This window comes from Candoia aspera, chromosome 3 (assembly GCF_035149785.1).
Source record: "Candoia aspera isolate rCanAsp1 chromosome 3, rCanAsp1.hap2, whole genome shotgun sequence".
In the NCBI taxonomy this organism is placed as follows: domain Eukaryota; kingdom Metazoa; phylum Chordata; class Lepidosauria; order Squamata; family Boidae; genus Candoia; species Candoia aspera.
The window spans coordinates 37,727,773-37,744,412 of NC_086155.1; the positions used below are offsets into that span (position 1 = coordinate 37,727,773).

General features: G+C 38.6%; 1 protein-coding gene across 2 annotated transcripts in view; it reads right to left on the reverse strand.

Moving 5' to 3' along the window:
- The window catches only part of MAGI3 (membrane associated guanylate kinase, WW and PDZ domain containing 3), a 145,838-nt gene that overhangs the window by 8,230 nt on the left and 120,968 nt on the right, over positions 1–16,640 (reverse strand). For both annotated transcript variants that reach the window (XM_063297417.1, XM_063297418.1), the window contains exons 17-19: positions 16,162–16,264; positions 11,882–11,984; positions 496–639 (exon numbers count right to left, since the gene is read on the reverse strand). In XM_063297417.1, coding sequence (XP_063153487.1) covers positions 496–639; positions 11,882–11,984; positions 16,162–16,264 — 350 coding nt within the window. The remainder of the gene's footprint in view (positions 1–495; positions 640–11,881; positions 11,985–16,161; positions 16,265–16,640) is intronic.

Below are 16,640 nucleotides of genomic sequence, written 5' to 3' on the forward strand. Positions count from 1 at the left end.
TTCATTCCAATACTGGGCTACACTTGATAAATATGCATACTAAAATATATAAAGTGCATTACATTCTTAAATACCCTTATTATATGGACCGAACACAGCAGGTCTGGACAGAACTCCCATGCAATCCTTGAATTTGGTCACTATATCACTTTTCCTTTCACATGAGAGTGGATTTTTTAAAAATGGTGACTATGTTCCAGTGAATTTGCTCTGAAATCTTAGACATTTATGTTTTGTTAATATCTTTTCACAAAAATATAATTGCACTTTCGTGACTGTTGGTTCATTTTAACATTTCTGTCTCAAGAATTCCCTCCTCCTACTGCCAAAGCTGGGTGAGAGTAAACATGGTGTATTTTGATGTCTGAAAATAACTGTATAAATGCACATTTAAGAAAAATTCAATTCTTACATGGAACTGTATTTTAAAATATCAGCAAATTAGCTTTTAAGAACAATAGATGACCTAACCAACTAGGGCTAACACATACTCACATGAATTCTCCCATCTTTAATGGCAGGCCCATCCTCAGCAAGTCGAAGAATAAATAGCCCCATGTTATACTCTTTCCCTCCACGAAGGCTAAACCCAAAGCCTCGAGGACTTCTCTCCAGTTCTACTGGGTAACATCCGGGATTCTGTGCAAATAACAGATTATGCAGATTAAAATTATATTGGGAAAGACTTTCAACCCTTTGATAGAAAAAATCAGTTCCCTAAATTCAAAGAAATTTTACCCAATTATTAATGTAATAATATTTGCTATGTTTGACATTTTAGTAATACCTGTACTAATTCCACAGGTAAACTCTATTTTTCCTGCAATCAGGGAAACAGCTATCAGTTGCTGTTCCAAAAGGCATATAAACCTGGCCTTTTATGCTTCTCCGTGACTGAAGCACAAGCCAAAAATTCAGTTCAAAAATCCTGGCTGATGGTTCTGATAACCATTCATATTCCTTTTTTTCTTTGTTACACATGGAAACTTAGAATACTGAAAATTGGTGGGGGATACTGGCACTAATTTTTCCTACTACATATTACATATTAAAATTACCATACAGACAAAAAGAAAATGGGGACATGATATAATATTAGGTATAAAATAAAATGAGGTAAGTATCTAGACTGAATCTGTAGTGATCATTTTATTTATTGATTAGTCAAACTGACCGTATCAATACAACATGATAGAATTAAAGTATAAACAAATATAAACAAAGCATAGTCAAATAATAAGAATACAACAATAAACAATAAAATAAAATACATACATATGTGATCATAGTACAAGGAGACAGTAATCAGATGAGAGAGTCACCTTTACAGGATACCCCAGTTTGTTCAATATATTGGGAACTTAAAGCCCCAGCCTTCAATATGAACATTTCACGTTGTGGGCTCTCTATTCAGCACTTATTATCCAGGGCCCCACAAGCAAGGAAAATTTTTATGCAGAGAGTCATGGACCTAGGTGCCCAAATTGACTTGGAGCTTTTAGCCAAAAACAGATCTTTAAAGTGGTTGGCTATTAACAAAACAAGTTTTCAACTTGAAAAACAACTCTCTGTGAGTCTGCCCCAATCTTTTAGAAGGGCTTTTTGCAGAACAAGACTTGAGTTGTTGGATTCAATGGCCAAATATGGATGCTTTCACAACATTCCATATTACAAGAGAAACTGTATATGTGGTTCGCCTGATATTGAAAATATTTTTCATATCCTGTTTGACTGGCAATTATATGTATCCATCAGGCTTAAATATTTATCTCCACTACTGGAAAGAACAGCGTACTGGGACTCAAATTTTAGACTGTCTTATTTTCTCCAGGGCACTAATATATATCTATATCTATATCTATATATTGTACACAGAATTGCTATGTTCATATTGTAGTGATCAAATTCCATGGGATCTACTTACCCCCCCAAAAATCAATTTTTCCCATCAAAATCATTAATGGAACTTCAGCACTATCTCGAAGTATGTTCTTTACATATTTTCCTGATACCTCTTTTAATTTCTAGTTTCAGATACATTATGTACTTGATACTGTATATACCATGTCAGAAATACTAACACCACAGATTGAATCACATCTTCAAGGACTGATACATTGTAGGGGTGAAAGAGCTTATGCATCCCAAGGACACTATGACCTCTAGTGTTGAGAGTGTATATTCCCAGAAAAGTCACTCATGATGGGCAGATCACAGATTAGAGGTCCAACTAAATATGATTTGCTGAAGAAGGAAATGGCAACCCACTCCAGTATTCTGCCAAGAAAAACAAACAGATATTCACAAGCAGGACAATGTTACTATGATGCTGGAAGCTGACCCCCCCCTCCAAGTTGGAAGGTATCCAGTGAACTACTGAAGAGGGCTAGTATAAGTAGCATTGGTCCTTATGATGTAGCTGGAGTACAGCCAAAGAATAGCAGATGCTGATGTGATCAGGAGCAAGAGTGTGATGCTACAAAATAATGTAATCCAACTAAAGCAAATTCGATATTGTCAGAATGGAAATGCCAAGATTAAATATTGACATTCTGGAAATCAGTGAACTGAAATGGACTGGAATGAGTGACTTCACATCAGAGGAGCATCAGATTTCTACTATGGACAAGAAAATCACAGAAGAAATGGAGTAGGCATTTATTAACAAAAGGATGCCCAAGTCAGTACATGTTATATAACCCCTCCATTCCCCAAATGATAGACTGATCTTGATTCAAATCCAAGGAAAGCCAATCAATATTATGGTGATTCAAGTCTATGCTCCAAACACAGATGCAGAAGAAGCAGAAATTGTACAGTTCTATGGTTACTGGGAATACCTTGCCAACACAACACTAAAAAAACAGACTGGAACAATAAAGTAGGAAGCAAAATAGCATGTGGAGTAATAGGGAAATTAGACCTTGGGAAACAAAACAAAGTTGGAGACAGACCAGGGTTCTGCCAAGAAAACTCAGTGTTGATAGTAAATATCCTTTTGCATCAATTTAAAAGATGACTGCACATGAATATCACCAGACGGATAATACCAAATTCAAATCAACTACTTTTTCTGCCAGCAAAGATGGAGCAGCTCTATTTAGTCAACAACAACAACATCTGATCCTGATTGTGGCTCAGATTACTAAATCTTCAAAAAATTAAAACTTAAAAAGAAACAAATAAAATCATCCAACCAACAAGAGACAACCTCAGCAATCATCCATATGATTATGTGATGGAGATAAAGGATAGAGGTAATGTATTACATTAGACAGAGTGCCTGAAGAAGTCTGGACTGGAATTAGTGACATTAAAGAGAAAACCTTCAAAAATATTCTGAAAGGCAAAAAAGCAAAATAAGGCAAAGTGGCTCTCTGCTGACACACTGAGAATAGCTGGGGTGAAGGTTAAATGAGAAGTATATAAATTAAGGGCATTTGCCGATGATTTGGTTTTAATTCTGGAAAATCCTATGGAGGGAATAAATATATTCATGGAAAAGTTGAAGGAATTTGGTGTGTTAGCTGGATTTAAACTTAACAAGGAGAAAACAAAGTTGTTAACAAAAAATATGAGCATGGAAGATCAAAAGGAACGGAAAAAACTGGTTTTCAGACTGAAAAAAAAGCAAAATATTTGGGCATTGTTATGACTAATATGAAATGTATGTTATTTCTAAATAACTAGGTATGTCAAGGTATGGAATGAAATTAACAAGGACTTACTAAGATGGGAAAAGTTGCAAATATCATTGTTTGGAAGAATTTCTGTGGTGAAAATGAATATATTACCAAATTATGTTTTTATTTCAAATAATAACTATTTTGAAAAATGATGCACCTTTTACACAATGGCAAAAAGATTTATCTAGATTTATATGGCAGGGGAAGTAACCAAGGGTTAAATATAAAATTCTTTAAGATGCAAAGGAAAGAGGAGGACTAGGATCGCCTGATTTCAGATTGTATTTTGCAGCCTGCTGTTTACTTTGGATGAAAGAGTGGGCATTTCTGAGAAACAAGAGAATATTAGAATTAGAAGAACACAACCTGAGGTTCAGTTGGCATGGCTTTTTATGGTACAATAAAGTTAAAGTTAATGTAGATTTTAAAAATCATTATGAGGGAAGTGCCATATTAAGAATTTGGAATAAATACAAGCCCAGGCTGTGCCCAAAAATACCTTTATTGGTCTCAGCACAAGAAGCATTTTACAGAAAAGAAACAATGGGCCAAGGGATATGGTTAACATATCAAGATTTGTTAGTACAGGAACATGGAGAATGTAAGATGAAGTCAAGAGAACAACTGACTGCAGAGGGATTTAGTTTTCAATGGTTTTCATATGAACGATTAAGAGAAAGATTTAATATAGATAAAAAGTAACAGAATTGAACAACATAAGACAGAATTTGAAAATGAGCTATGTACAACTTTTGTTGAGATATGAAACAGAAGAACAAGTTAAAGACTGCATGATAAAAAGGGCTCAGAATTTTGCTTATAACATAAAGATGAATCAGTGGGAGAAAATTGGGTAAAAGGACTGAAATTCACATTGTGTCATAATTTAAGAGAGAATTTTTATAGAATGATGTACTTTTGGTATATGACACCAGAGAAATTATTTCAGATGTATAAAGATACTTCTAGTCAATGTTGGAAATGTGAAAAACAGGAGGGGACATTTTATCACGCATGGTGAACTTTTGAAAAAGCAAAAAAATGTTGGATACAAATATATACAGGTAGTCCTCAGGTTACGACAGCAATTGGAACTGGGACTGCTGTTGCTAAGTGATGCGGTCATAAAGTGCAATGTCATCTGACTGCACCATTTAGTGATGGCAATCCAGGCAGTCCCAGTTGCTGTTCTAACCCCAAGACGCGTGGGCCATTAAGAGGGAAGTGGTGGGAATCCCACTTAAGGAGTGTGGGGTTGCTGCATGGGGGTGGGGGAAGCCCTGGGAGGCCCCATGCAGGCCACATGTGAGTGGGGAAGGGGGATGCTGTGGTGCATCGTGAGCACAGGAGGACCAAGGGAAAGAAGGCACAGGTCCGTGTGAGCACAGGGAGGCAGAGAGAAGGAGGTGCAGCACGGTACACAGGAAGGCAGGGGGACTTACCAGAGTGACTTGCAACCTTCCCTGCCGGCTTCCCCATTGACTTTACTTGTAGGAAGCTGGCAGGAAAGGTTGGAAATGGTGATCATGTGACTGCAGGACGCTGCATCCATTGTAAGTGCGAGCTGGTTGCCAAGAACCCAAATCATGATCACATGACCATGGGGATGCTGCAACAGCTGGAACTTTGAGGACCGGTAGGAAGTACCACTTGTCCAACACCACTGCAACTTCAAACCATTGCTGAACAAGTGGTCAGTAACAGAGGACTACCTGTATGCTGATACCAATAATTTAAAGATAAATATTGAGATGAAACCAGAACTTTTCTTACTGGGTTTTATGGATAATCATTTAGAAAAGACTTATGAAATATGGATTTTATATATGCAGCAAGATTATTATATGCACAATGATGGAGAAATACTGAAAAACCCACAGTGGAAGAATGGATTGTAAAGATGACAGAATTAGCAGAAATGGCAAAACTGACCTGTTTGGTCAGGGATAAAACAACAAGTACTTTTGTAAAAGACTGGAAACCTTTATGAGTTTTTTGCTGAAAACAGAAAAAAAGTTAAATTGTAATTTGTCGATTGATTGAAAAAGGGGTAGATTATGAGACAGAAGTGATCTCTGTAACGTAATTTGAATGAGGGAGGAGATTATAACTTTATTTGTAACTGCTGCAAAGAAGATCAGAAGCCGTTTCTTTAATTATCTTTTTCCTTGTTTTTCTTTAACTGCATTGCTTTCTTCACTTTTTCTTTTATTTATTTATTTTTAATTTATTTAATTTATTATTGTTATAAATAACTCAAGGCGTCAAACATACCTAATACTCCTTCCTCCTCCTATTTTCCCCACAACAACCACCCTGTGAGGTGAGGTGGGCTGAGAGAGAGGGACTGGCCAAAGATCATCCAGCCAGCTTTCATGCCTAAGGTGGGACTAGAACTCTCTGTCTCCTGGTTTCTAGCCCAGCACTTTAACCACTAGACCAAACTGGCTCTCTTTTTCTTTTATTTTTTTTCATTCTGTAACTTTTCTTTATGTATACTCATGTTTATCTTTTATCTATGTAAAATTTTTCAATAAAAATTATATGTAAAAAAAGAAGAAAGAAACCAGATTTATAAAAAGGTTGAACAGTATACGAATCAGGATACAGCCCTGCCTAACTTCTTTACCAGTCAAGATTTCCCTAGTATAATGGCCCTGTATAAAACACTAAACTTTTATTCTTGAATTATCATGAAGTTTTTGCAATAATAAGAGTGAAATCGATTGATGAAGGACTCCTTTATTTTTGGCCATAATATGTTCCTGGATATTGAGTCAACAGCAGAATTAAAATCTATAAAGGCAGAATATTAAGCTGATCTGGGATTTGCTATATATTTTTCAACCAAAAAATTTCATGGCTTGAACTATATGGGAATGCCAGCCTGCTCGTCCATCGGTATGTATACTGCCTCTACCCAACCCACTAGCTTCTCACTTAAATGAGTAGCGTATATTCTGGTAACAATACACAGGATTATTAATTAATTATTAATAGGTCGATAGAAGGCACATTCCTTTTTTTTATGTTTTTTATAAATAGAAATTATTATTGCAAACTCCCATTCCCATGGAAATACTTCAGTACTACCAAAATCTGTAAATAGGGAAGCTAATACATTGGTCCAAGTTACTGCATACAGTTGTAATTGAAATTATTCAACCCCCATTGCAAATCAGGTTGATTGACTTTCAGCTGTTTGCAATGAACAAATAGAGTCAAACTGCCTTAAGACCTTGCTGGGCATTTGGTTGCCTGTCTCTTTATACTGCAGTAATCCCTTATGCTGCATTTTTTTTCCTGCTGTAGTAATTCTAGAGTATTGATTTGATCTGGACTTTGCCAAGATAGTGCAAAAGATATTATGAAAGCACTTCTTGCCTGTTGGCATTCTGAATCAAACTATAATTTTGAGTTGCCTGCTTTATTTCTGAATTTACTTTGCTTATCTGCAAGCCCTGCTGAGCTGCCTCATTGTGGCAGGGGGTGTTCCTGGGAGGGACTAGCAAGTAACATCAGGTGCGTATGCCAAGAGTATATATTCCCAGTAGGGTCACCCAAGGCATGAAGGTAACAGGTTTAGTTACAGCTGGTGACGAGTGTATCGCTGGAACGCTTCAGCCATTGGGGCAGTAAAACCTTGCTCCTGAATCACAGCTTAAGCATACCGTAAGTTGCATGAGGTCAAATCTGGGCTAAAATGGGTATCATTCTACATCCTCTGTTTCAGGTTTTTGTGCAGTTCCAAAGAACACTGGAAATATATGCAATACAATCAGTATCAGCTTCTATGGCTGTCCCTCTCTGAAACCTGGATGTAATGCAGCAGTTCCCTTTTGTTTCCCATTCTGTTTTAGATTCTCTGATGAATCAAAATGTATTTTAAAAAAGCATAACATATTATGATTATTGTGTCCATCTAAGGGGTGGGAAAAACTAAACCAATTATTGGTACAGCTGTTACACATATACTAGCAGTGTTGTTTAATTTAATCTTTTCAGTATGCTGTCCTGTTCACAGCCTGGCAAAGGTCCAAAGGAGTCGATTAAATCTGTTTCCAAAGGCTCTTCAGTCATATTGCTACCAATAGTTATCAGAGGCTATTTATTCAAAGGGCTCTTGTCAAGGACACCACTGGAACAGTGTTCTTAGGATTTTTTTTACAGCCTTAGCATTTCTTCCTGATTTTACAGCATCTTATTGGTGGGGTAGTCCAAAAGTAAAATATTTTTTCCTCACAAAATACCCATCTTAGAAAAATCTGAAGGGCACCCCCAAAGTGTTTCGCTTGTTAGGAGGAAATACTGTCATGAGCACTGATGGTGAGCAGGAGGGGGCCCCTATCCAGGGGGGGAAACGCATGCGTAGTAGTGAGGAGTTGAGCAGCCATTCAAAGAGACACAGAACAGACCCGCCTTGACTTTTGGGGTTTATCTGTCTGGGTTTTCCCACGCTTCTTCAGTTTGTTAGGATTTTCTGTCTAATGTAGCAGTAATAAAACACTAGAGACCTATTCCTCATCTCAGCGTAGTTCCTAACTGTTAGGACAAATACTCACCTAAAAGCAAAACCTGCTCTATACTACTATATTCACTTCAAATTGCATAGTAGGAATTTTGGGATTCTTAAACATCCACAACACTCACTCATAGCCAAATTCACTTTGCAGCCATTTTAGGTCTAATAAATCAGCAGAGGAATTGGCTCAAAGACAGATGTTATTTATTTTCTATCCTGCCTTTATTATTTTTATAAATAACTCAAGGCAAGGAACATACCTCATACTCCTTCCTCCTCCTATTTACCCCACCACAACAACCCTGTGAGGTGAGTTGGGGTAAGAGAGAGGGGCTGGCCCAAGGTCACCCAGCGAGCTTTCATGCCTAAGGCGGGACTAGAACTCTCAGTCTCCTGGTTTCTAGCCTGTTGCCTTAACCTCTAGACCAAACTGGCTCTCATATAGTCAGTAGATAATCAGTAGAGTGATCAAATTGTTTTGAAGTAATTGTTTTTAGTTCCAGTCTCTCTGTTTCATCTACTTCTGGAAGAAGACTCATTCTGAATTTAATCATCGTTCTGATTCAATTTGAGGTTAGGATCAGAGCCTTTCTCTTGGTTCATAGCAGGTCGTTCACTCTTACAGTTTCAGAGTTTGTATTACCACAATCTCTACTAATCTGTCTCAATAAACTTTAATAAATACAGTAAATGCCTCCCTCAAAGAGTCCATCCTTTCCTTTATAAATGTTAGGTATTCAGAGTTTTGTCTGGAGATGAAATCAGTACTTTTTATAATCAATGCAGCTGCTGAAAGAGCAGCACCAGCCTCAGTAGAGGGGCTATTAAAGTGGAGGGAGGATCTTGGAAATCCAATTCCTTCTGAAAGGTGTCATGCTCCCTGATCAAATGTTTCCAGAACATCTTATCGTACTCGCATCCATGTTGGTGAAACGTGTGTCCGCCTGTGTGTCGACCAGCAGGAAGAGGGAGCATTGTTGGAATGTGAATCATTTTGTTTGGACTATCTTCCAGCACCAAGGCCATCCACAGAAAACTGTTACAGCCATCTGCTGGCACAAGAAGGAGGGGGCACATACCTAAGGAGGCGGGGGGTGGTGGTGGAATTTGGCTTCACTGACATTTTTTTATTGTAGAAATGTGTAGGAATTTTCATTCGCAACTTTTTCTCTGTACTGAATGCTTCGCACCATTAAAATAGATTTCTAAGCAAAAGCTTATGAATCATAGTTAAATGGGAAGTCGAGCGTTCCAGTCATCACAAAAGGTGAAAGTAAGTTGTAATACTTGTTAACCCTTGCTCATTGTTTGCAAGTCCCACTCTAGCTCATTGTATCTATTTGACAAATGCACTGAGCTTATTCTATTATTGGAGTTATTTACATGTTTCATCTTCAATACTTTCAGGAAGTTATCAATTTTTTGCTGCTTTGGTAGTTTCTTCACTAACTGTATTCCAGAGTTTACTCCCTGTTGCTTTTTTTTGTTTGTTTTTCCATCTTATCTTTTGTTTTTGTGTGAGAAAGCTAATAGAAGCAGAAGATAAAAGCTATCTCTGCACAGTTGAAAATTCAGTGGTTAAAAAAAAGACTAAACAACTAAGCAATGAATAATTTAGAGATCATAGTATTTGTAAGAAGCATATGTAGAAGTGCTTAGGCTGGATTCAGTCAAGACACAGCTGTACACATGGTGTGCTGCATCTCTTCATCTGCCTACTAAAGAATCTATATTATGATCAAGAGGCAAGAGTTAAAGCAGAATATGGTTCATGTTGCTTTTCAAAAAAATGGAAAAAAACCCAATATGGTTCAAAAATAGGGAAGAAACATGCCAATGAGGCACACCATCTCCTTATTCATTTAACTTACAGTATATGAAAAATAAAGCATGCACTATAAGAAAGTGAAGGGACGCGGTGGCGCTGCGGGTTAAACTGCTGAGCTGCCGATCGGAAGGTCGGCGGTTCAAAACCGCGCGGCGGGGTGAGCTCCCGTTGCTAGTCCCAGCTCCTGCTCACCTAGCAGTTCGAAAACATGCAAATGTGAGTAGATCAATAGGTACCGCTTCGGCGGGAAGGTAACGGCGTTCCGTGTCATCATGCTGGCCACATGACCCGGAAAAATGTCTACGGACAACGCCGGCTCTAAGGCTTAGAAACAGAGATGAGCACCGCCCCCTAGAGTCGGACACGACTGGACTTTACGTCAAGGGAAACCTTTACCTTTACTTATAAGAAAGCGAAACTGAAATTAAAGTTACCAGAAGAAACATCAATAACCACAGATATGCTGATGATGCCATTTTGATAGCTGGAAGTGAAGACGACTTTAGGATTTTTTTGTTGAAAGTGAAAGGAGAGAGTACGAAGGTTGGTCTGTTGCTTAATGTTAAAAAAGCCCCTATTATGTCAACAGGTAATGCCAGTAATGCCAGCTTAGTGCAGATGGGCAGATTAGTAATAAAAGACTTCATCTTAACGTGCTCTAAAATTCAAGGGATGGTGATTTAAGACATAAAATAAAGAGATGCACGCTACCTGGAAGAAAGACTCTTACAAACCTAGATAAAATACTGTAATTAAAGTGCATTGACATCAGACTGACAGTAAAGGTATATATTGCCAAGGCCTTATTTTTTCAGTTGTAACATATGGCTGTGAAACTTAGATTATCAGGAAGGCTGAACAAAGAAAAATCGATTCCTTTGAATCATTGAGAATACCTCGGACCACAAGAATATATCATTCAATACTAGATAAAGTAAAACCTGACAGCTCAGTGGAAGCACTTATAATAAAGCTAAAGCTTAAATAACTTGAATACATACTGCAAAGCAAGAGTCACTGGAGAAGACCCCAGTGCTTAGAAAAATTGGAGGCAATCAAGAGAGGTTGACAGAAGACAGGAAGGCTAGTAGTAATAATAGAATAATAATAATAGCAATAGTAATAGTAATAATAGAAGCATAAACGTGTAAGAACTCAAAGAAACAGTTACTGAGAGATAATTCCAGCAAAATGATGTCCACTGGAAGCACTGGAAAAGTCAAAAGCAACTGAACAACTGAACAATAACGTATTGAAGCCAGTCTTTGGTGCTCAAAGCACAAAGACATTGTCAAATGTTCCCAGAACATCTGATTGGATTTGCATGCATGAATGAAGCCAACACGTGTCAGAACGTGCGGGTCGGTAAAAGTGGGAGGGGGACACGCCAGGAGTGTGAAAGCATCTTGCTTGGACTATCTCTGGTATCCAAGGTCAAGCTGCCGAACTGTTGGGGAGACATCTGCACAGAACTGAATGAGCTGGCATGAAAAGGGGGGCTGCATACCAAGGAAGGGGGGGGGGTTGAGTTCATTGCACTGTTTAACTTGGAGAAAGTGCAGGAACCTTTATTCACAACTTTTTCACTGTACTGTATACTACACTCCATTAAACAGATTTCTACTTTACGTATGAATCGAATTTAATGGCAAGCTGAGTAATACACTCATCACAGACATTTAATGAACCTTCCTACAATATTTGGAATATCCCATTGACTATCTGGTGTGCAAGTGATTAACACAGGGTCCTACCTACAGTATGCATTATTAACAGAAGAGTTCAGCTCCCATATAACACCCCCCCAAAAGTTTAATAGCTATTCTAGAGAATGTATTTACATACCTGAGAAGGTGTGCTCCCTCCAAAAGACCCAACAACTTCTGTTAATGAGAAGTGCTTGTAACTGTTGCATTGTTCTTTTCCACCATCAGCTTCTACAGCACTCCTGAAGTACAAGGAAGCATATGGATTGTTACAAAGGTTTCTGTTGAGTTCTCCCTAAAGGAAGATTAGAGTGGATTCCGAAAGGAATTTACCAAGCTTAAGCCAGGTTCCCTTCAGCAAAGGATCGTTCCCTTGTCGTGGTGCTGGAGCTTGAGCACCTCAATGATGCCATGAGCTAAACCGTGAAGGGCCACCCAAGACGGGAAGGTCATGACAGAGAGGTCAGACTAAATGCGATCCCTGGGGAAGGTAATGGCAACCCACCCCAGTATTCTTGCCATGAAAACTAAATGGATCAGTACAACCAGAGATATGATGGTATACCATCGGAAGATGGTCAAAATGCTACTGGGGAGGAACAGAGGATGAGTTCAACTAGCCCCAGACGTGATGACGCAGCTAGCTCAAAGCTGAAAGGACGGCTAGCAGCCGACGGTGCTGGTGGTGAATGGCGAATCCAATGTTCTAAGGATCAACACACCATTGGAACCTGGAATGTAAGATCTATGAGCCAGGGCAAATTGGATGTGGTTATTGGTGAGATGTCAAGATTAAAGATAGACATTTTGGGTGTCAGTGAACGGAAATGGACTGGAATGGGGCACTTCACATCAGGTGACCAGCAGATCTACTACTGTGGACAAGAGGACCACAGAAGAAACGGAGTAGCCTTCATAATTAATAGTAAAGTGGCTAAAGCAGTGCTTGGATACAATCCAAAAAACGATAGAATGATCTCAATTCAAATTCAGGGCAAGCCATCTAACATCACAGTGATCCAAATATACGCCCCAACCACAGATGCTGAAGAAGCTTCTATGAGGATCTGCAGCACCTACTGGACAATACGCCTAAAAGAGACGTTATTTTCATCACAGGACACTGGAATGCTAAGGTGGGCAGTCAGATGACACCTGGAATTACAGGTAAGCATGGCCTGGGAGAACAAAACAAAGCAGGACATTGACTGATAGAATTTTGCCAAGACAACTCACTCTGCATAACAAACACTCTCTTCCAACAACCTAAGAGACGGCTTTAAACATGGACTTCACCAGATGGACAACACCGAAATCAGATTGACTACATCCTTTGCAGCCAAAGGTGGCAGACATCTATACAGTCAGTAAAAACAAGACCTGGAGCTGACTGTAGTTCAGATCACGAACTTCTTACTGCACAATTCAGGATCAGACTAAAGAGATTAGGGAAGACCCACAGATCAGCTAGATATGAGCTCACTAATATTCCTAAGGAATATGCAGTGGAGGTGAAGAATCGATTTAAGGGACTGGACTTAGTAGATAGAGTCCTGGAAGAACTATGGACAGAAGCAACATTGTTCAGGAGGCGGCAACAAAATACATCCCAAAGAAAGAGAAAACCAAGAAGGCAAAGTGGCTGTCTGCTGAGACACTAGAAGTAGCCCAAGAAAGAAGGAAAGCCAAAGGCAACAGTGATAGGTGGAGATATGACCAATTAAATGCAAAATTCCAGAGGTTAGCCAGAAGAGATAAGGAATTATTTTTAAACAAGCAATGCATGGAAGTGGAAGAAGACAATAGAATAGGAAGGACAAGAGACCTCTTCCAGAAAATTAGAAATATTGGAGGTAAATTCTAGGCAAAAATGGGTATGATCAAAAACAAAGATGGTAAGGATCTAACAGAAGAAGAAGAGATCAAGAAAAGGTGGCAAGAATATACGGAAGGCCTATATAGGAAGGATAACAGTATCAGGGATAGCTTTGATGGTGTGGTCAGTGAGCTAGAGCCAGACATCCTGAAGAGTAAGGTTGAATGGGCCTTAAGAAGCACTGCTAACAACAAGGCAGCAGGAGACAACGGTATCCCAGCTGAATTGTTCAAAATCTTGCGAGATGATGCTGTAAAGGTAATACATGCTATATGCCAGCAAATTTGGAAAACACAAGAATGGCCATCAGATTGGAAAAAATCAACTTATATCCCCATACCAAAAAAGGAAAAGAATGTTCAAACTGTTGAACAGTGGAACTTATTTCACACGCCAGTAAGGTAATGCTCAAGATCCTGCAAGGCAGACTTCAGCAATTCATGGAGCGAGAATTGCCAGATGTACAAGCTGGGTTTAGAAAAGGCAGAGGAACTAGGGACCAAATTGCCAATATCCAATGGATAATGGAAAAAGCCAGGGAGTTTCAGAAAAACATCTGCTTCTGTTTTATTGACTATTCTAAAGCCTTTGACTGTGTGGACCATAACAAATTGTGGCAAGTTCTTAGCGGTATGGGGATACCAAGTCATCTTGTCTGCCTCCTGAGGAATCTGTATAACGACCAAGTGGCAACAGTAAGAACAGACCACGGAACAACTGACTGGTTTAAGATTGGGAAAGGAGTATGGCAGGGTTGTATACTCTCACTCTACCTATCCAACTTGTACGCAGAACACATCATGCGACGTGCTGGGCTTGAGGAATCCAAGGCTGGAGTTAAAATCGCTGGAAGAAACATTAACAATCTCAGATATGCAGATGATACCACTTTGATGGCTGAAAGTGAAGAGGAACTGAGGAGCCTTATGATGATGGTGAAAGAAGAAAGTGCAAAAGCTGGCTTGCAGCTAAACCTCAAAAAAACCAAGATTATGGCAACCAGCTTGATTGATAACTGGCAAATAGAGGGAGAAAACGTAGAGGCAGTGAAAGACTTTGTATTTCTAGGTGCAAAGATTACTGCAGATGCTGACTGCAGTCAGGAAATCAGAAGACCCTTAATCCTTGGGAGAAGAGCAATGACAAATCTCAATAAAATAGTTAAGAGCAGAGACATCACACTGACAACAAAGGTCCGCATAGTTAAAGCAATGGTGTTCCCTGTAGTAATATATGGCTGCGAGAGCTGGACCATAAGGAAGGCTGAGAGAAGGAAGATCGATGCTTTGGAACTGTGGTGTTGGAGGAAAATTCTGAGAGTGCCTTGGACTGCAAGAAGATCAAACCAGTCCATCCTCCAGGAAAAAAAGCCAGACTGCTCACTTGAGGGAATGATATTAAAGGCAAAACTGAAATACTCTGGCCACATAATGAGAAGACAGGACACCCTGGAGAAGATGCTGATGCTAGGGAGAGTGGAGGGCAAAAGGAAGAGGGGCCGACCAAGGGCAAGGTGGATGGATGATATTCTAGAGGTGACAGACTCGTCTCTGGGGGAGCTGGGGGTGTTGACGACCGACAGGAAGCTCTGGCGTGGGCTGGTCCATGAAGTCATGAAGAGTCGGAAGCCACTGAACGAATAAACAACAACAAAGCCAGGTTCCAAACTTAAGCCATAGCACCATTCTCTCCACATACAAAATTAAACAGGCCCTACCTATTCTTGTGCAGATTATATTTCTTGTATTACCTATTCAAATACTCTGAACTCATAATTTCATAACGTTAAAGAATAAATTTCAAACTGAAAGTTGTATACAATAAATGCATTATTTCCAACTTAAAAGAAAACTGCAGAACATTTGATGAAATTCAGTATTATATCAATAACTGTATCACTAATATGGCCCATATTCAGATTGGATTAATTGAATTGATAGAGTAACCTTTTCTGAGATTATTAGGGCTATAGGCAGAAGGAAGATGTTTGTTTATAATATCCATTTTTACACCAAGAATAATTATATTTATTTCTAATAGAAGCTCTTCAATCTTTCATCAGTTTTATTTTGTTCATTTTCCTCTTCCAGAGGACTTTTCCCCTTTGGCATTCATTTAAATAAACCTCAGTTCTGATCCATTCCCTATTACCACCGGCTTGAAATGAAAACAGTCTTGTGGCATATTAATGACTAATAAATTTATTATAGCAAAAGCTTTTGTAGAGCACAGTCTGCTTCATCAGATACATTGTGACAAGGAAATTAATAGTGGAATACCAAAATATGATAAATGCAGACTACTCTGTAAAAAAGCAAACATACATACAAGTTACACAGCAGGTAAGAAAAACATCATAAAGTATTTCTTTTGGCATTAAGAGGGAATATGTCTCCTGCACTCTCAACTAGAAAATTACTCTGAATTAAAACAGTATCTCAAGTATTAAAAAGTTCTGTTCCCTTGCTGCCCTTGCAAAAAAGAAGTTAGAGTTTTAGTTTCACTTCATCTTTATTTGTGGTCTAAAAATGAAGTCTTTGTACCTGTCAGTAGACACAGAAGCAGATGGAGCTGGTCCAAGAGCTCGATGCTGTAGAATTGGACTCTGTTTGGCAGAGTTTGCTCCTGATGGGGGACCATGGTGCTCTAATGAAGACACAAGTGGCTGATTAGATACCCCAGGATATGTTAGTAGCATAAAAATGGTGCCAAGTTGATTACTGACTTTCACTGCTTTATGTAGCTATCAAATAACATTGCCAGTCCTTGGAAAGATCATTTAGCATTATTGAAATGCATGTTAAGATACTGATTTATTAAGCCAAGTTTTAAAAACAAATTGTTAAGAATTTTGATTATAATAGTAAAATCTAATACAAACTAAACTTAAGGAAATAAAAGAGAGTAGAAAGAAAAAGTGCAAGAAAAAAGAAAAAAGAGACAAAGAAAGAAAAAATATAATAAAGAGAAAATATATAAATGACTTCCAACCTTCATCACAATTGTAAGCAAATTTAGTGAC